This window comes from Aythya marila, assembly GCF_965140915.1.
Source record: "Aythya marila genome assembly, chromosome: 4".
NCBI lineage: Eukaryota > Metazoa > Chordata > Aves > Anseriformes > Anatidae > Aythya > Aythya marila.
Window position 1 is genome coordinate 5,970,284 of NC_139045.1, and position 20,944 is coordinate 5,991,227.

At 40.9% G+C, this 20,944-nt stretch overlaps 1 protein-coding gene across 1 annotated transcript in view; it reads left to right on the forward strand.

Annotated features, from left to right (window-relative positions):
• PPA2 (inorganic pyrophosphatase 2) overlaps window positions 1-16,604 on the forward strand; it is a 34,946-nt gene extending 18,342 nt beyond the window's left edge. The window contains exons 8-12 of the mRNA XM_082760088.1: window positions 6,990-7,117; window positions 8,927-9,012; window positions 10,392-10,461; window positions 15,350-15,389; window positions 16,434-16,604. Of these exons, the coding sequence (XP_082616214.1) occupies window positions 6,990-7,117; window positions 8,927-9,012; window positions 10,392-10,461; window positions 15,350-15,389; window positions 16,434-16,462 (353 nt within the window). The 3' untranslated portion in view covers window positions 16,463-16,604. The remainder of the gene's footprint in view (window positions 1-6,989; window positions 7,118-8,926; window positions 9,013-10,391; window positions 10,462-15,349; window positions 15,390-16,433) is intronic.
• Window positions 16,605-20,944: the final 4,340 nt, after the last annotated feature.

Genomic DNA, 20,944 nt, shown 5'->3' on the forward strand with positions numbered 1-20,944 from the left:
TGGAAATTTGCAGCATAAGCTGCTGAAGCAGATCACCCTAGTATCGGCCCTGATGATGACCAGCTTTGCAGGGTGAAATATCCTGTGCAGTCCTCCCTGTGACCTTGCTTCTGATATCCAAATGGAATTCAAGAAGTAAAATGCTTATGTGTGAATAGAGTGGGAGGTATATTCCTTTTTTTTTTTTTTTTTTTTTTTTTTTTCAGAAAAAGATACAATTATGGTAAACCTGGAGGGAGTTAGGTTTTTACAGCACAGGTAAAATGCAACTCTTTTCTGGATAAACAGAGGTTCACTTTCTCAAATACAGTCATACTGGGAATCACGATAATGAAGTGAGCTTTGTCTGAGAGTTAATGATTGTTATGAGACCAAAAATCTCATATATAGCATTAGGTGTGTATGGTCAGAGCCTGTTCTTTGTTGGCAGGTGTCTCCAAGGCACAGAACGGCCTTTCCCTAGCAGGAGGGGTATCCTGTAGTTTTTTGAGGAATTATGTTTCTCAACCAGTGGAACTTTTTCCTGGTTTCTGAACATAAAGCATATCACTGGGCTGGCCCTTCATGCAGTTTTCTTGCAGGTGGCTTTGGCACGAGGAATGCTTGAGTTGTAGGGAGGGAAGGGGAGAAGAAGCAGTGAGGAAAAAGAAACTCTTGGGTTGATGCATGTTTAAAATATAAAATTTATGATTCTTTAATTTGGCAGAAATTAGTAAGTTCAGCTTAAGGAAATAGTAATAGTTTGCTGTTAATGTTAGTTTCAATTTAAATCTCCATAATGTGGTATAAGCATTAGTGGTTTAAAGATAAGCAGTTAGCATCCTATTTCTGCGTGGTGTTCTGCTTACTCTTAACCTATTTTTCCTTAATAATTTGTGAGAGTTTTATCAGAAAACTGGATTAGAGAATTTAAAAGGAAAAGGAGTCAAGTAAGTAGAGGTAAAACTGAGACAGTTTCTATCACTGGGTTAAGTAACTTCATTTGAAAGCCCTGGTTTGTGTATGCTTTTTCTTTTTTTTTTTTCTTAAGGTAACGACTGATGTGTTAGCTATGATACAGCTTTGGTTTGTTTGGGAAGGGAGTAAGAGTCTCGCTATTATTATTATTTTTAATGAAACCCTTTCCTGTGGTTGTTGTGTGCATCCTTTCTTATCAAAGAATAGACGCAAAACCTGAAGAAAAGAGCTGCCCTCACGAGCTTCAGAACATGGGAGAAATATTTATCCAGTTTAAAACGATTTCCCTGAAGGGTTGGAGTTGTTAAAAAAAAAAAAAAAAAAAAAAAAGCCTCCCTCATCTGCTTAGTGTTTAACAGCAGTCCTTCTTCGCTCTGAAAACAAACAAATCTGTTGAAGTAGGCAGTACAATATGTCCCTTTATACTTGTTTTTCCCCCCTTCCCAAAGATGTTAATTATTTCAGCAAGAAGGGACAGACAGCAGCGACGGAAGAAACCGCTATCTCCGTCAATAATTGATGTGCTGCTATGTTACGGTAGTGGCCTCCTAGGGAAAGATGAGGCTAAGTGTCGCCTACTGTCTGTCCACTCGTTTTTATATCATTTGCTAAACATTTTGAATCAGACTGAGAATCCTCACATTTGCTTTCAGCTCAGTATGTGCACAGCCCCCAGTGAACATTTGGAAAAGATAATTCCGAGGCAGCAGAGTGGTGATTACTTGCAAACCCCATCCTGAGCCCGCGCAGTGTGTTAACTCCTCTTGCTGCTTTAAGCACACCCCAGGTACTCTGTATATTCTCCTTCTGGGATTGTGATCGTTCTCGTAAGTGCAATTGATTTTTCTGAGCCTTCACAGAACTTAAAACTGAGCGGTCCCAACTTCTGAGCAGCCCTCATTGTTTATTCATCGCACTCCGCTGCACTGTGTCCTGCAGGCATTTATTGATAAATACTGTTTTAAATTGGAAACCCTGCCTAGAACTCCCTCTTTCACGCAGAGCAATGAAAAACTCTGGTTTATAGTGACAACCCGGAGGAATGATAGGCAGTGCTCAGCACCTCCTCGAGTGGGAACGGTGTCGTCGGTGGGAATAGCAGAGACTTGGTGTCTTTGGGCTGACTTTTGGAAGGTAACCTGCTTTTTGTTAGAGCACTTAATGTGGCTGGGTGCAGGGACGATCTCCAGATACAAGCTGTGCATGAGGTGCAGGTGTCTGGATGAGAAACCTCCTTTTAGACCGATACCTGGACATGTTCAGATTTATCTGTTTCAATAAGATCTGCCTTTGTATCTGCCTGAAAACCACTGCGCTGTCTTTCTGCTCAGGCAGTTGCTAGCCAGATGGCCAGCAAAGTAACTTCAGACCAGGGTCTGGGAGAGGGCCTAAAAGCTCCCAGCACACTGAAACACTAAATCTTGGCAGTGTAATAGGCCTGTTTTTTTTTTTTTTTTTTTTAATGTAGCATACTGGCCAAGAGAAAAAACAGATTCTTGGACTGGAAAGGCTGCCTGTCTGCTTATCTCATAATTTGGATTGAATTTAAGGCATTGAAATTCGCATACATATCTGATGCGCTTCGCAAGATTGGGCTCAGGAAGGGCGAGCAATATTTTGGTGCTGTAATTTGGTCTAAATGAGCGCAGCATCTTCGTGTCAGACAAGAGGTTTTGCAGGTGACCCACAGTTGAAGCAGAAAGACTGGAGACTGGAAGGTCTGACTCTCAAAAGGTCGTTTTACCTGCCTGAGGTGAATCAGACAAATCCCGAATGCTGGATGGCATTTCCGAGGTGATTTACCTGCCTGGGATTTTAGCAACCATTTTCCACTGCTGCTCACTGGGAAGAACCCTGAATATGTTCAGCAGCAGTTGGCGATTTCTGCCAGCTCTGCTATAGTTAACTGTGCTTCTTTGCCAGTGTCCAACTCCAGATTGGCTTTTTGAGTTTACGTGATCAAACCCTCAATGGGGGAAGAAGTCTCTTGCACTCTTTGTCCCATATATTGTTATATAGCCTTGCATATTAGTGTATTTATATGCAGAGCAGCAGCAGAGGCCCTGAAAACCTTTGTTGTGGATTTGTGTAAGCATTAAATATAAAGGAATTAATTATCTGTGCTGGGGCTCCCCTCCTACTCCCTCACACCACGCTGCACAAAATACACCAAATGCCTTTATATGGAATGTAGCTGCTGCTTCCTGTAAATGTTTATAAGATGTTATTAAAAACATATGTCCTCCCTTCCCACAGACCTTGTTTAGAAAGCTTGCTGCAAGCATGTTGTTTTAGCTTTGCTTGCAAGAAGCAGCATCTGTTGTACTAAAAATGGTAGTTTTGTACAAATGCTTTTGTCGCTCCCTTTTGTAAAGCCTGATAGAATTGGGAGCCGCGTTTGCATTGGCTCGCTCCCTTGACAGAGAGCTAGCAGCAGTTGTTCGTGCCAGCCTCTTGAGATTTTCCTTATTGAGCCTCAACTGCAACCCTTCAAGTGATTAGCCAATTCTTTTTAACCCTTGTTGCTTAACTTTGGTGCCCGGAAAAATGGGATCTATGGTTGTATGTAGGCAATAGAAAGGAATTGCCACGCAGAGCTAGCAGACACACGTTGAAAATGGACCTGCAGGAGCCTGACCTTGCTGGTCTCTGCCACTCTGAGGGCTTGCCTGCAGAGATGAAACCGTACTACACTAGCTACGGGCTTGCTGCTTCCGTGCACGCTTAGCCTCCTTTGCATCAGTGGGAGCACAAGCTCTGAGGAAGGGCGAGCAGTCAGGGTCAGTGTGTGCTGTGGAGAGGACATCTAACTCCGACTTGTTTCTTCCTCCTCATAATGCACAACTGCTTCTATAGGTAGGAGTGCGGTATATTACTATACTGCTTATCATTATATTTTCTTCTACCTTTCTTTGCTTGTTCTGTTATCTTCAGATATTTTTCTCTTCTTCCACTTGATGCCCCTAAGATGCTTTTTGGCTTTCAAAGAAAGTGTCTTTCAAGCTGTCTTCTAAGCTTTTCTATGGTGCCTTTTAATAAACTGAAGAGCTAGCTGTTGAGTGATGGCAGAGCTGCTGTTTTCCGTGTATTTTGTGCTGTGTGCTGACTCCACAGCAACAGGATTGATTTTTTTTTTTTTTTTTTTTGGTTGTGCTTTTTCCTGCTGCTTGCCCACCAGCTCCCATTATAATGCAGTTTCTTTTTTTTTTGTTTTGTCAGCAGCTTAAGCTTCATTTGGTGTCCTGTAGCTGGCCATCATAATAAGGAAAAGCGAAGTGAAGCATGGCGGGTGAAGGAGAACAGCTTGCAAGGAGCCAGGGAAACATAAGCAACCACTGTCCTTCTTCTTAAGCCCTCAGAATATATAGCAGTCAGTATTTCAGGGGCCATATAATGCTACAGCACTATTCCTGACTTAGGTAAACTGAATCAGACCTATATTTTCAGTAGTAAGAACGTGAAATCAGAGATCATTCTGACCCTGGAGGTGATTGTCCCTGTCTGAAGGAGGTAATGAAAGCCTGTCCTGAAGCCTTATTCTGTTAGTTGGGTCCTTTTAACAATGATAAACAAAGCCTGTAAATAAGGAATGCCAGATGGGGAGGGGCTCAAATGTCACTTAGAAGACAGTCAAGCACTTTTGATGAACAATTTTTTATGGGAATGGGAGGCAAATAGCCAAGCCAAAGGAATGGAGAAGCACAGTTAGGTGAGAGGTTTATTGGAACAGGAACCAGAAAAAAAGAGCAGCAGTCTGAGAAAGTATGCTTGAATTTAAGCAGTGACCGGAGACAGAAACCTGGAGTTCATCCACCACTGGGAGTCAAGGAAATTGCTGCGGCAGCCTGCTTTGCTTTGCAGACTTGAGGAGATACTGTCTCTTCAGCAAGTACTTGAAATCGTGAGTTCAAACCTCACAAGAGAAGGAGATCACGAGGGCTCGATGGGAGGAGGGCAGTTCCCTTGCTTGGAGAGAACTGGATGATGCACTGGAGCCCTGCAACTGATGGGAATTGGAGCTGTAGTTTTATTAGGGTCCAAAAGAAGCAGCCTGGCTCCAACCAAGACCACCCTTTTCGAAGTCATTCCTTCTTTGTTGGTCTCCTCTACCGACCTCTGTGAAAGGCTTCTTGTACTCTTAAATCTGCATTCCAGCTAAAAGACCTGCCTCCAGCACAGCCTTATGTGCCCTTGCTTTTTTTTTTTTCTTCTGGGATTCTGCCAGTGCAACTCCCTAATCTTCTACAGGCAGATGGCCAGCAGCCAAGTTCAAACTGTGTTTTACTCCGAGTCCATAAACACGTAGCTCTATTAAGTGTGTGCAGAAGCAAAAATTTACGTAGGGTTCTTCAAGGTTTTCTGCTTTATTCTGTGGGTAATGTATGATCCAGTGGAATTCGGGAGTGGCATCTACAAGATGTGTGAGTGTGCTCAGCCTGTCTTCTTGTGGATGTTTGGTCTCACAGTTCAGTCCACAAGTCATCTCCCTCAGCAGCCTCTACAGAGTTGAGCGGTGTGTAAGGGAAGGTAAAAAGTCTTGTGCTGGTCTCTAGAAATACTTGAATATCCTTGTTTGGGCTCAGACTAGATTTTAAGGAGGCATTTAGGCACATGAAGATGGAAAGGGCACAGCTGGGTGTTAATCCCATGGACTGAGCGCCTTTGGAAAACCTCTAGCAGTGAAGGGAGCTGGGTAGACAGAAGACCATCCATCAGCAGTCACGCTGGCAACCAGGAGCTGTCAGTGAGCAAGGCTTGTCTACTGGAGAATAGCATGAAACAGGCAAGCAGTGTGGCAAGAGATGGTGAGATGCTAAGAAAACAGGAAGGGAGAAATGAGCAAGTAACTTGCAGAACACTAGAGAAGGAGAAGAGCACTGTAGAAGGTGGCCTGAGCAGAGTGAGGTTATAAAATAAACGGAGGACCGCATACAAAGCACAGCAATAAAAAGCTCCCATTTCTGTCAGAAATGACTGTTAGAGGGAAATAAACGCAGAGAGAAGGGTTACACCAGCTGCAGAAAGTACTTGGCTTCTAGACAGGGCAAAATGCTTTATTGTAGCAGAATCAGGTAAGATTGCACTCATGGTTACATGGAAAAGCCCAGTGCCAGAGGATTCATTTGCCAGGGGGCTGATACTCAGACAGTCGAGGACCACCTTACTGCAGGTGCTGGGAGTGGTGGTAGCCTCCTCACAGGACGACCAAGTAACATGGAATATGTGCAGCAGCAGGAGATGTTTGAGATCACAGAGTGAACCTTTGCCTCAAAAAATACAGCCCTTGAGCAGTGTTACCACAAGCTTTTAATCTTGCACCCCCAGGGGTGCCCCCGACATGGCCTGAGTTCCTCTTGGTCTCCTCTTCCATCTTTGCACAGGAGGACTGTGGAGGCAAAGGCAGAGCTCGCTTATCACTGTGCACGGATGCAGATATCACGGGGTTATCAGCAAACTTAGTGCTTAACGCTCTTGGCACTTAACTTCCGTGTATCTAATGGGCTGAATTTGGAATTAAAGAGCAGAGGTATGCCTTTAATACAACTTTGAGAAGTCGAGCCTGTATTTAGTTTTGAGATACTGGTTTAAAACCCGTGTGTTGAAATTGTTTTTCTCTGCTGTTCTTCCATTATCAAAAAATGCCTGTAGACCCTACAGTAGCTGGGGAAAAAAAAATCTTATGAAATAATCTTAAGTATTGCAAGAGGTAGCTATTGAGATGAAAGTCTATAAATATGGAACTTTCTTCCTTTTCCTGCCATAACTATGGCCCTTTTATTCATTGTCCCTTTGGGTTTTAATTAATGAAGAGCAGGAGGCAACTGGTTTACCTGGTTAGTGCGGTGGTAAAATCATAAAATATCAGCTATGGGCAGTTAATGTAATAAAGTGGAGTTCCCCAATGACTTTGAAAGTACTCAGTGAAACCAAATTGCTTGCAAATCCTTTATGAGACTTTGAAAAATTAATGTCACAGAAACTGAGAGTAAAAATGACCTTTTTGTTGTTGTTTTGTTTTTTCAAACCTGCAGATATTGATGATGTCAGGAAGCACAAGCCGGGTTACCTTGAGGCTACGATCGAGTGGTTCCGGTTATATAAAGTTCCTGATGGTAAACCAGAAAATGGGTTTGCTTTCGATGGAGAATTTAAAGGCAAGGTGAAGATAATTCAAAATTAAAGACGCGTCTTTCTGTCCTATGGCCTCTTTGATACATTGTAGGGTTCTTGGATCTGGAAAGGAGGAGAACCTTGAACAAAAAGAATTTTTAAATGAAGCATCTTTTAATACAATGTGTTGGGATAGGAATAAATAACGTGTACTGTCTTGCACTTTACCAGGGAAAATACATACGGTATTCAAGTCAGTAAAAAAACAGACAAACATGCAGCCCCAGTCCTGACAGGACTTCCATGTGCATCTGTAGGTTTGTAGTGCTTGTCACAGCATTTTCATTCTTCCTGTCAGAGGAATCAACAGACAGTCTTTTCAGATACTTTTTTTGAGTCTTGATTGATAAATTCTCTGGACGTTTTTCAAGGCTATGCAGTTCAAGGTAGACAATAGGCTGCAGATCTTTTCATATTTGGTATTTGTTCAAGGTATAGTTTTTCCTGGTAATTCTGTTTAAGACCACTTGAGCTGCTTTTGGCTTGAAGGCTAAAACATATTTTAACCTTTTTTTTTTTTAGAAAAAATGAATGGCTTTTTAAACATCCTACAGGAAAAATGGCCAGTGTTCGAAAGTGGGCCTGGGGATAGACCTTGCTGAGGAAAATGTCAGGATTTTTCCAGAGGAAATTGTGTGTGATCTGTGTCAAAATGCTTTGCAAATCATGTATTGTACACTGTAGGCTTTTTTTTTTTTTTTTTTTGGCGAAGAATCACAGGTTCCTAATGACTGATGTTCATGTGTCAGCTAGTTCAGCTTGCAGCGTGCTATCAAAGTTGTAAAATGCCTTCTAACCAGCACAGACAACTTTGCATGTTTTGTCTGGTTAAAGAGATGCCCCGACTCCCCTCTGCACTAAAGCTGTCTTTTAAATCAATCAAACACAAAGCTCTAAGGATGGCTAACCTGATCTCTCCCTTGTTCTCCCAGGAACTACTCTTTCAAATTTTCCTGCTCTGTAATTCTGCTGTAGTGACAGCTTTAACAGGGTATATCCCATTCAGGCTCGAGGCACTAAATGCCCTGACATAGCTGGTTGGGAGCACTTGAATAATTCCCAAGTGTTTCTGGAGACCCAGGATGTGGTGAGGCGGCTGTGGCTGTGCTCCAGCAGCTCTGGTGAAGTTCACAATGTTCCAGGGGCGCTTTGCCAAGTCACTCCTTGTTAGGAAATGTGAGTGTTCTGCTGGCAGCTTTTTGCAAGCCAGTCTAGATATCATCATCTGGACACTGAGGGCTCTTTTTTATTTTTATTTTTTAAAGCTTTTTTGTTGTTGTCCCCCCATTACTTTTGTTTTTAAGGAAGCAAAAGCTATTAAGCAGCTGACATGTTATGTTGTTGCAAATGCTTAAGTATATGATTGGGCAATTAATGAAGTAAATGCAGATCTTGCCACTAGAGGGGAAACCTTAACTCTGACCCTGATGTGCACATGTAACAGAAGAGCACAGCTCACACTTTGTCCCATTTCAGACGTGGTACAGTTTTCTACAGCTGTAGGTGTCTGTTTAGCGTCGAGTGCAGGCTTCATTTTTTCATGCAGGCTTCCTGTTTTCTGGCTGCACACTGAGGAAAAGTCCTGAATGTGTTGCCAGTGTATTTGACAGATAGTGAAGTTTGTTTCTTTTCATAAAAAAAAAAAAAATGGTGTTAGATTTTCCAGAAATTTAATGAGGCCTCGAAGGAGGCACCTTAAAGTAACACATGAAACAGCATGTGTTAATAAACTAGGTATGTCTTTTTTTTCTGTTTAATAACCTTTTAAATCATATTTTTTTTCCTTGATGTAAACTAGGATTTTGCTGTTGAAATTATTAAATCCACTCATGAATACTGGAAAGCTTTGCTTCATAAAAAAGCTGATGGAGGCACCATTAAATGGTAAGTATCCAGGCACATCTTTCCTCTTTGTGTTGTGCTAGACTGTTGGTATTCAACACGTGGCAGCTGTGCATGAGCTGCTTTGGTTTTACTTTGAGGTAACAGGAATACCCATGTGTTTAATTGATAATTAATTAATAATTGAGTGTCACTGAGTAATTATACCTTGTATGATGATGATATACTGGTAAGCAGTTCAGAAAATATATTGGTTATATAAAAGTGACACAGATTACTTAAACTTCCCAGTTTGTTTGGTACTATTTGGGGGGTATCTCAGAATCCCGTGCAAACCTTGTCACTGTGATTTAATTGTTTTCGGGAATGCCACATCGGTGTTCATTACGAGCTTTTGGCCTCATCTACGTGAAAGTGGGCTTCATGAAGCTCTCTGGAGGGGCTTGCATCAGCATTTCTGGCACCAGAGGCCCTGAAGAGTGTGCAGGTGTCTGCGTGATGCTTTCCAAGGGATGTGGATTACCATCGGCTAAACCAGAGGGCGAAGGCTGTGGGGAAGGCTGTGTTCAGATAGTCACTTTCCTCTTCTACTGTGCTGGAAAAATGTGACTTGCAAGTGTTGGAACACCTGAACAGTTGCAGAGGTTGGTAGTTCTGCTGCAGCACTGCAAGAACACTGCAGGATAGTACTCAAACTTGGGTCCTGATTGTTTCAGGGGTACTTGGAGCTTTATGTTGATGCAATTTAAAAATAATTAAAAACTTGCTTTGAGAAACTAAACTTCATGCCATTTATTGTGTAGAACCCTAAAAGCTCATGACCAAACTCACTTTTGGTGTGAAAGGATGCATACCCATAGTCTGTAGGGAAACTTACCTGTGAAGTGTTTAGTCCTGGAGTTCCCTCTGTGTTTTTTTTAGCTTGTTTGTTTATTTTTCTTGCTAAATGCTGCAGGCGGGTTACTGTAACACGAGGGTGGCTTGCTGTAGAATCTAACCATCCTTTAAAGCACAAGAGACAAGGGGATATTCATACCATTCCTGCTAGCCATCTAGGTGGTGTTCAACTCCTACAAATGTTAATTTTGCTGTTGACTTTTTGAGGGGATTTAGTTTATTAACTGTGGTCCTCTGAACTGTACCCAAGTGAGCTGCCAGAAGTAACTGTGAGTACTGCTTACATTAGCACAGAATTTATAGCCTAAAATCCACCCCAAACCCAAAGAAACAAAGAACAGCACTCCAAACACTCATTCCCTTCCAGCATTACTTGTTACTTTGCGTCTTTTACTTCCTTGTTTCATGACAGGGATCCATATCTGAGCTCTGTATGTGAAGGTGTTTTTTTTTTTCCATAGGTACTAATTGTGTGCTGCTGCTTTCCACTGATGGATAAAATGTTTTTTAATTTTATTTTTCAGCACGAATGTTCTGGTGAGTGGCAGCCCGTTTTGTTGCAGTGAGGAGGATGCCCGATCAATCGTGCAGTCGGTAAGGATAATACTTAGATTTTTTCCACCCTTTTTCAAAAGTGATAAAAAGGAAAGAAGACTCAGAGCTCCACAACTGAAATGCTCTTTAATTAAGTAAAAATGTAAGCTATAAAGTAAAAGGAAAAGCACAAAGGTTGTGAGGGAAGTGTAAGCATTATAATATAAACCTTCTATTGCAGTGGTCCAATTGTATTTTCTGGCAGGTTCATTACCGTTCTGGTGTGTTTTTTTTTCTCTGCAGCACTGTTTCTTCTGATCCTGAATAGCAAGATGGACTGCTATTTGTATCTAGCCTGCTGTCTTCTCTGTCTCCCCTGTTGCCATGAGTTACCACCCAGTGTTAGAACTCATTGACTAGCTGACTGTAGTCCCTAATCACTAAAGGGATCCTTTGTTTGTCTACTTGCATAATTAAATGCATTGCTGTAAAAGAGGGGGGGTGCTTTTTTTGAATGCTTCTTAAAGAATGCCTGTCATATTTTGCAAATTAACATAAAATTAAAACATGCAGGTTTTCTGTTCAGGCGAGAAAAATGTCCTGCAGATCTGATGCTTTCATGTGCAAATGTTATGGGGAAGAATTTCTTCCACTTTAAAATTTGCTGTTTTGGATGATGGAATTTAAACAAAGTTACCAGAAATTACATGGAGAGAAGTACCCCCAAGTACTACTTTTCTTCTATTTTTCTTTTCCTTTTTAACATATGCTGTGATTCTGTCTGTGCTCATGACCCTGTCAGCATGGCAAATACTGTGCACATGTGCTTATCTGCCTGGGTAGCTAACTGATGAGGGCTGTACATGGTCAGTATTTTGCCTTGGTAATCACACTGATAGGGGAAGTTCAGATATTAAAGGAGACGGCATCTTTCTGTGCAGGTAACGTTCCAACAAAAAACTTCTAGTAAGGATGTTGTCTCAAGTGGGATTCTGCCACAAATAAGACTGCAAAAAAAAAAAATCAGCTGCAGAAAAGTCAGTTTGAGTCATAAAGAAGTGTCAGACCTAACTTCTGCTCAGCTCACTTGCTTTCAGCATTTCTTTAAAAGTACATTTATGCACTTGTAATTGTAAATGTGTTTGGACCCATGTTGAATAATGGGACTGTAAGCTTTCAATGAAAGAAAAATTGATTTTGGAATTGAAACCTGTTTCTAGACATGTCTGTCACAGCTGTAAGCAAATACTTGCCTCTTATATCAAAATTTACCACAATGTTTCATGCGTGTTTGAAATGCAGCTGAAATTTCAAGTGCAAATGTACTTTTAGTTTGGATGGTGACAAACTTTCAAAGGAATATTTGTGTTTGATTTCTGTGCTGTTTGTACTTTTGAGGCATGTAGGTAAATAATTATCTGTTCAAATTAGCAGTATCCATTATTCTGTCTCTTAATTAAAAATAAATCTTTTTCCTTTTTGGGAGGATGGGGATAGTAAAACCAGTTTATAAAATAAGTACTCTGCATCAAACTTTAATGTCTTATTTATTTTGAACGCTTGGCTTTTTATCAAATGTTATCACTTCCTGCCTTTTTGTGCCTCAGCATTGTTTTTCTTGAAGTGATACTGGTTTTTGAAGTCACCACATACTCCTTGCCATCATTCCATTTCAGTTTCTTCTAAGTATTTTTTTTTCTTTTTAGGCTACTTTCTCTTGGTACTTCTCAGACAGGGAAAAAAGCTGCAATGCTGGTTTAAATACTGGTGTTACTACACGCAGCTTCCAATCTCTGGTAACTAAGAAAAGTAAAATGCTCTTGAAACATGAATGGTGGACAGTCAAGCTCTAAGTACAAGCGGGGAAGTTGACTTGCACATTTTAAGCAGATACCCTTTTGTCTGGTACACTACTCTGCCCACTTTGGTTGTCAGGCACTCATGTCTTTCAAACACAAGTGAAAGTACGTGAGCGTTGGCTGCAGAATTTTAATGGCTGTGGTAATTTTAAATGAAAGCTGCCTGTGTCTGGGTTTTTTTTTTTGGTTGTGGGTTTTTTGTTTGTTGTTGTTTTGTTTTGTTTTGAAACTAAAAGCAGATACATTTTCCTTCTAATTTGAGTCCATTTATTAACTTCTAGATGAAAGCAGAGGTAGAGATTTTGTATGCAATTACAGTGAGAAAGATATTTTGCCTACTGCAAAATTTCTGAGTTACTTGTGCAGCGAGGGCAGGTTCCCTACACTTCTGTTTCCTGGGTCACGCTATTACGACATTTTTTGCGTGGGTAATAATTGCCCCAAATCAGGTATATTGAATTTTAAAACAACAACAAAAAGCAGAAAGTATTGTTGTAAACCACTTTTTATGGTGAGCAAGGGAACTCGAACTCAGAACCAAATAGAAAACAAATCCGTACCAAGTGCTTACCGTGGGAAGGATCAGTGCTCTATGCAGAATATCAGATATTTTTGATGGGGCAGTTTCCGAGGTAGCCCTGTTCAAACCAATAGGGTTTATTTTGCTGTTATTTGACCTTTCATTATTTTTACAGGTGTGGGACTAGAATGGTTTGGCTTTGGGGAATTTCCACTCCACTGACTCAGTTTGCAGACAGGGGGCATGTGTGCTGTCATCTGCATTGGTGGCAAACTAGGAATAATTCTGCGGCTGCTGAAGTTGCTGTGTCTAGTCAATCCCAGAGAGATCAGAAGATGATCCGTGCATGTGGGAACACATTCAGAACGTTTGAGCCAGCCAGAATTATACCAGCCCCCTGTAACTACAAACCCATCGAGTAGTAACACTTTAGGTGATGAAAATTTCTGGTGTTCCCTTGCATCTGAAAATTGTTTCATCTTTTCTCAGCTTCGCTGTTAGTACGTGTTGAAAACTAAACCCAGGAGGAACAGAGCTTTGTAGCTGCATGTGTTAGTGCTAAGATGGACTGTTTATTTCAGGCTTTTAAGTGTTGCCATCTGTAAAACTGACCAGGACAGCCAAACCTTTGTTTAACATTAATCCCGAGAACCGCTTGCTCCCTTGCTCTGTGAAGAAGCCGCTGAGGACTCTTTAAATTGGAAAATCTCCAAGACAATCTATATATAGTTAGTAGCGTGCTGTTTCTCAGACTTATCACATAATTCTTCCCTTATAATACTGGAAAGAAAAGGAACTAGGAAAGCTTTGCTCGATGAGATCTCTCTTGATGAAATGCAGAAAAATGTCTTGCAAGGGAAAATATTTGGCTTTTCCTGGTAATTTAAAAAATCTCCAGCAGAATTTGAACATGTGTGCTTACTAGTGTGTTTAGAATAATTCGGATCTAAGCAGGGAAGTCTGTTAACTGCCTTTCTCCCTACGTTTTTTTTTTTTTTTTGTCCTTTGAGGGCTTTTCCATTTGGGATTTAGTAGAAGCAGAATTTTCTGTTCAGTGCCAAGTTGTGAAACAGATGAACGGGGCGGGGGGGGATCCTCCAGCAGTGTCCCAGATGGAAGCGTTCTGTCGTGAAGAGGCTCCCGGTTCAGTCGGGTGAAGCTTTGAGCTGTTCTTGGTGGGAAGGTGCTGAGTCCTTATCTCAAGCTTTCTGAGCAGTTCTCCCAGAAGTGGCAAGCTCCTGCTGGTTCTCCTGAGATAAAGCTTTGGTTTTTGCTGGGAAGAGGTGGGGTGGTCTGCTGGAAATCCTGGGTTAATTTGTCATACGGACACATCCTGTCACACCAGGCCCTGTAACCCGTCTGTGCACACAGTTGCCCTGGGTAAAGGCAGAAAAAGAACGCTGTAGGTTCCCTTTTCTCCTCAGAGGGTTTGACTTGCTGCTCGGCAGAGTGGGCCCTGCGCCTGCTTGGGGGCAGCCAGGCCTGCGAGACTTCACCTCAGCGTGGTGTGAATGCGAAACCATGCCCAGCTTGTGGGTCCTCCAAAATCCTGCAAAGTGCTCCCCAACACCTTCTTGTGCTCTTAGTCAAGGCAGGAATTTCTGCTTTTCAGCAGAGAAGGTGTGTTGGCTTTGCAGCTTTGTTCTCCGGAAGCTTTGCACACACTGCTGTGGCACTCCATGTTGCGTGGCTCGCCCGAGTGTCTAGTCCAGGGGTTGTGTGCTTGGGTGAGCCGAATTTGGGTGGGTTTCTGTCATGGAAAAAGCCAATGTCCTCCCGGTTTTTCATTTCATTTGTGTGGGTGAGTGTTGTGGTGTTCCTGGTGCCCAGATGCTCTTTCTTCTCCATCAGTTAGTTGGAGAATTTGCCTGTTTGTGAGGAGCTGAGGGATGGGCAGTGGAGGATGGTTACTGTAAGAGCAGCTACAGCCTTGTTGTGTGGAACATGCCTCCAGCTGGTGTTAAAGCTGCCTTTAATCTTGTCCTATAGGTAATATGACAGGCTGTGCTGTGTAGTACTGTTACTGAGTAGTGGTGTGTCCTGCTTTAAAATGGACCTGGAGTGAGAATGACAGACTTATGTTTTAAAACAGTTTGTTGCTCTCCACAGAACTGACTCTTCCTCTGTTAAAATGTCGTTGTAAAAGAGTATAACTATTGATTTAAAATGTTTGCAGGCATGTAATGTAAATTGTGTGTGTATTCTCTTACGTGTACCTTATAATGAAACATAGAGTAACATAATTGGAAAGGCATTTTCTTTACTCTTCAGTATGTAAACAGAAAATCCTGTTATCCTCAAAGACAATGCGGTAGGAATGCCCCCTTTATGTTACATAAGGTGTTAATCTGCCACTCATTATTATTCTGTCAGTTATGAGCAACAAATGCATTTGTACAGTACCTATAAAAAAAAAAAAAAGAAGTTTGTAAAGTAGAAAGTTCTCCTGTGAGGGCAACAGAAAGATCTGTTTTTATTGGTACCTCTTAGCTTCAGCAGTAAAATACCTTTGGGTTTGGGTGCTACCAGTGAAACAAAACACTGATGATGTTTCTTGTTTGTTTTGTAGGCACCAGTGCCTGTGAATGGAGATCCTGTTTCCCCAGAAGGTATATTCTTTTTTCCCCAAATGCCATTTGATTCCTCTAATCATTTGTTATAGAAATTAACATAGAAACCGTACTGTTGAAAAGGGTGTTTTTATGCACGTAAGCATGGTGATAGTGGTTTGTCACTGTGATGCCTGTCCTCTGTTAAATATTACATGGACAGAAATTCCTCCCACAAACAACCTTGTGGGAGGAGGTTGATTTTAAGGATAAGTGAAAGTGTAGTTCACATAAAGAGATGAGAAGACTAAATATTTCTTTCATCACTTTGATCATGGAAGGTAGATGTGTGACATTTATTCTCTCTAAAGGAGAAAGGTTGCTTTGTCTTACTTTTGTTGCTTTTCACACTAGCCAGCTAATCAGGTAATCAGCCCCTTTTCCTACAAGTGACATAACCACAGCTCTCAAGTGTGATTTTTAAAGACAAGATTCTTTTTTCTTTTATGACCAGTTTTCATTTTAATAGAACATGTGTTTTCACTCAAGAAATAAGAATGCATCCTAGAATTCCATTTTTGTTAACTACTTTAAAAAAAAAAAAAAAAAAAAGAAAGAAAAGAGATTTCTCCACTGGCAGGAACTATAGAGAAGACATATGCACTTTTTGAGATGGAAGGAGTTATGGAAACACTAAGAGAAACTTAGTTGTGAGTCGAGTTCCAAATTGTTTGCAAAGTAACATCTGTGTAGTCCATGTCATGGGAAAGCAAGTTGCATTCCATTTGCCCTTATATGGCTTGTCAATAAATAGCATTTATTTACTGAAGTATTGCATCTCAGACCTTTGACAAACAACTGAACAAATCTTTGATTTTTTTCCAGGGATGGTTCAGTCAGCGTTGAAACTTGTTGCAAAGTTGTTTCAGCAGACTCTTAAAGTTACTGTGAGGACATGCTTTCCATAGGCTGGGGAGAGAGCTCACTCAGAAGTATTGTTAGGTGGGGAGATGGTTGAAAGGGCAGCATGTTGCTTGTTGAAGAGTTTGTGACTGGCTGGTTGTACAGAATTAATGTCATCTCAATGTGTATTTTTTGTTTTAGTTGATTCCTGGTACTTTTTCCCCAAGTGATCATTGAAGCGTTCTGAAGCCACGTCTCCAAATCTTAAGTCATCCTGTTTTTGAAGACAGGCAAATGCATTAATTGTTGGCTGAGACAACTTTTCAAATTGTGTAAACCTTTTCTCATGTAAATAAACATTGGCATTATAAATTAATGTTTCCTTTCTTTCTATGTCTGTCTTTGTGTAGGGTGGAGCAAGGGGAAGAGGAGGGTTTGCTTGCTTGTTTGTTTCTGAATCTCAGACCTCCAGGATTGCTCTGAGCCACTCACGGAGCGTAGTATCGAAGGAGATGGGAGATAAGGTGTCTTCAACCTTGCTCTCCAGGTTTTGGAATAATCCAGTCATCAGGTGCATAAAAGACTGTGTTAAATGGTATCTCAGGGCTTGTGTGGCCACCCTGACTGTAATCCTTTTCAAGTAGACAATAATCTTTATGTAATAGGCTTAGCGGTTTACCGTGTTCTTTAACATGCAACCATGCACGATTTCCTGAGTTGTATTCGTTTCTGTGACCAGTTGTCTCTGCTTGCTTCACACAGTTATGGACAAAGCATATTTGCTTTGAGAAAAAAACACCAAAACAAATACAACTGCACTCCAAAGAGTAATTCAACTAGGCAGGGCTAATGCTGTAACAATTGAAGTAAGGATGCACATGTGCTCTGTGTACTGCATCCTGTTTTGATAAGTTGTGTGTTTCATCACACAGGAAGGACTTTCCTTATGGAAAACTGCCATTTTTAGAATTGTGTATGCCTGAAGGCTTTTGATAATTCCTCATTCAGTGGGACAAGATTAATAAATTGTATAGAACTGAGCTTTGTGTTTTCATGTTAAAAATATCTGCCATGTTTTTTACTGCAGGGTTAAATCTGACCAGTCTGTATCCACGGTGTTCTTTAAAAAATACAACAACCACCACAAAAACAAAAAGCCAACTGTTAAGTAGAAAGAAAGGAAATGATAATATAGACAGACAGCTTTATCCAGCTTGTTACTGAGACCAAAGGTGAGCATTGTCTGACTTGAACAATGACTGAAACAAAACGTTAATGTTGCTGACGTGATGAAACTGCGAGATAGAGAACTGAAAAACATAGTCTGTGGCTTACCATAGAGGGCTAACTTTTTTATTTACAAAGAATAAGTTACTAGTAAGGAAACCTTCACTTTTGGGAATATCTCTTTGATTTTTAGGAGATCATTTTCTTGGATTAGAGAACTTGCTGTAGAATGTTGTCCAGTGTGTAAACGCCATTCACTTGGGAAATCTCAGAATCTCAGTTTGTGCCTCAGCATTTGTGCATAGGTGGATTTCTCCCATCTGCATAGAGGTTGGCATTGTTTTATACACATGGCTTAGGTACAAGCTGTGGTATCAAGAAATGCAGCATAAACCTCAGATACTTAGAACTTTTCCTTTTTTTACAGTTACATTTACAGTACTATTTGTGTACTTTAGAATTCTAAGGTACCGTGCTACATTATACCTACAGATACAGTGTCCTTTTTTTTTTTTTTTTTTTTTTTTTTTTTTAATAAAGTAAACATTTCCCTGTCTTGGGTTCATGTGCAGCCTCTCAGTGTGAAATGAATCTGGTTACAGGTAAGCTCTTCTCAGAATGCAGAGCAGCTGCGGTGTTTGTCTATGGTGGTACATCTAGAAGGCTTGTTGTTCTGTGAAGTGCTTAGGGACAGCTGGGCAACGAAGGGCACTGTGTAAAATCAAATTAAATTCCCTATACATTGGTCTCTGCTGTACTACTTGTTGATTTTTGAGATGTAGAATGAAAAGCTGTACGTGTGAAAAATGGGTATTGATTACAAACACACCCATGCTGAACTACAAAAGTAGATCAGAAGTTACTTCACGTTTTAATTCAAATAATCTTAGCAGTGTTTTTAATGTCTAATTGTACTGATGGCATGTGGTTAGGAATTAAGCAGAAATAAGTGTCCAGATCAGATTAGACTTTGTGCAAGAAAATAGCAATACAGAGTACTTGGGAAGGTTAACCGAAATGTTCAGTACTACGATAAATTGGAAAACATCAAAATATTTCTTCCACAGAGTATATAAACAGATGACCATCTTGTCTTCACACTGCTTTCAACATCTGCTTATGTACATTTTCTAAAGATTTTTCCCAAGTGGAATAAAAGTTGTACGCTTACGTGTAACCTTGCTGCTAAAATGTACTGAATGTTACTGACTTGGGTTTCAGAAATGAAGCGTAATTAAGTAGAGAAAATGTCTGCTAATAAGATGATTTGGGGCTGGGACAGAGAAACACAAGTATATTTTTCAGATCTCTTTAGGAAAAAAGACTGCAATAACTCTTGTACTGGCTTTTTAACAGGCTAGGTCTTCTGTTTGTTCATATTTATATGCCAATATATTGTATTTAAAAGTAGTTTCATTGTAGTGGGAAGCTTAGCATAGCAGTGTCCACTTCTCACTAGTTTTATGAAAAGAACTTGTTCATATCTGATACTAGCATCTCCTGGAAAGATGCCTTGAAGAGAAACCTTTTCCCCAGGAAATAAATACAGCCTGCCTGGATTTTCTGTTCTGAATGTGTAATACACATGTATATAACCATTTCAAGGACAACTGTGCATCTCAATTTCCTCTTCTTTCAGATTTGGAAAGAAATAAGAGGTAACTTTTTTTTTTTTTTCTCTTTTTTCTTACTGCCATTAAGGTTCTTACATAGGTAAAACATCAGCTACCGCTCGAAGTAGTGTCTTTTACTGACATGGAGCCCCCAGTCAAGAGTGGGGCTTGAGTTTTACCTGTGTGGAAGGTAGTGGACATTACTCTTCAAAGTGGGAAAATAATAGGATTGTGAAAACGGGATGCTGTTGTCAATGCTGCTGTTATTTTCATGCTGTTAGGAACAACAGCCAGCTTCTGAAAATCCACAAAAGAGCAGAAAGTAATTGCGAGGTGCGTTTAGGAGACCTGCTCATAGAGGCTGTGTGAGGGCAGTGCCTTACCGTAACGTGTCTGTGGTTGCTATTTGTATTAACGCCTGAGAGTTAGGCATGAAGCTTTCCTAAACTGATCAAAGCACTATTTCATGCTTCCCTTTCCTTTTGCTGAGAATGAATCTTTTTAACGGGTTGTATTTCCAATTTTAGTTGAGTTCCAAGGCAAAAGCAATATCGAGTCAGTAGAAGCTAGATTTTTTTTTCTGCCTTTGCCATAAAGTTTAAGGTGATTTCTTAGCGGATTTGATAACTTGGGTCCTACCCCCTGAGGATAAGAGGTCAGGGATTTAGAGAACAAAGGGGAAAAATTAGCTGGAGGAGAACAGAAGTGAAAGCCGGACCTAGAAAGCTCAGGCAAATGCAAGTAGTGACTAAAGCACTGAAGATGAGTGACTGAAATGAAATGCTCTAAAACAATTATGCCTAAATACTGCAGCAGTACGTAACAGGGCTGATTTCATGTGGCTGGAGGGGTCGGTAGGATGTGTATGCCAAGGAAGAAGGACATCGACCTCCAGCACAGCAGTTGGAATTGCTTCCCTGAAGCGCCTGGAAGTTGGCATTTAATCTTTGGTTCCCTGGGTGGGGAAAAACAATAGAAGGCAACAATTGCAATTATTGTTGAATTGACTTTCTCTTGGGTCATGCAGAGATGACCTAGGTGCTTAGTAAAGGTTGACTGACTAATGCACACACCGTCTCCAGTTCCTCACAGCTGACGTTTCTGTGCAGCAGGGTGCTGGGTGTATGCAGTGCTCTTCCTGAATCTGCAGGTGGCATCTAGAGGGTAGACCATGAAAAGCCACCTTCACTGCAGTGGATTGCCACTTCATCATCGCCTGTTTTCTTTTCTGCTTTAGTAATCCGTAGGTAATTCTTGTGGCAAAAGCTTTTAGGTGTTGTAGAGCTGGAGGCTGAACTGAGATGGTGCTGCATGTTTTCCCTCATTCTTGATACGATACGTTTTAACTGGATCAATCTTAGCAGCAATTCATTATGCCAAGTCAGAAGGAAGATTTTTGGTAATTTTGGCTATTTCATGGGTCAAAAGGGGGGTTCTTTTTGTAAGGGGAGCATGTAGAAGCCAAAAAGGATTGTGCTACTTTGTGCATGAAGAATACGCCTTGTGTGCCAGAATACAGCCTGAATAAAGCCTCTTAGCTTTTTCCCCCAGAACATCCTCATAAGACTTGTAGATTCTTTACAGATGTCACCAAGTTTAATAGTAACTTTTTTGTTTATTGTCTTTGGAAGAATATGTACTTGTGCACTACCCAGCTATTGCAGCGCATACACAAATTTGCATGTTCAGTTGCATTCCTTCTGGTCGTTTGCTCCTGTATTTTTAGTATGTTTGCCTGGAAATAATTCTTTTTTTCTGTCCAGAGATGAAAATATGTTCACACCTGAGAACCTTAGGTTAGCGTGCAATGCTCAGTGCTGATAGATTACTGGGTGCTCTCTCCAGCTTCTGTTTCAGGGTGAAGAGAGTAAG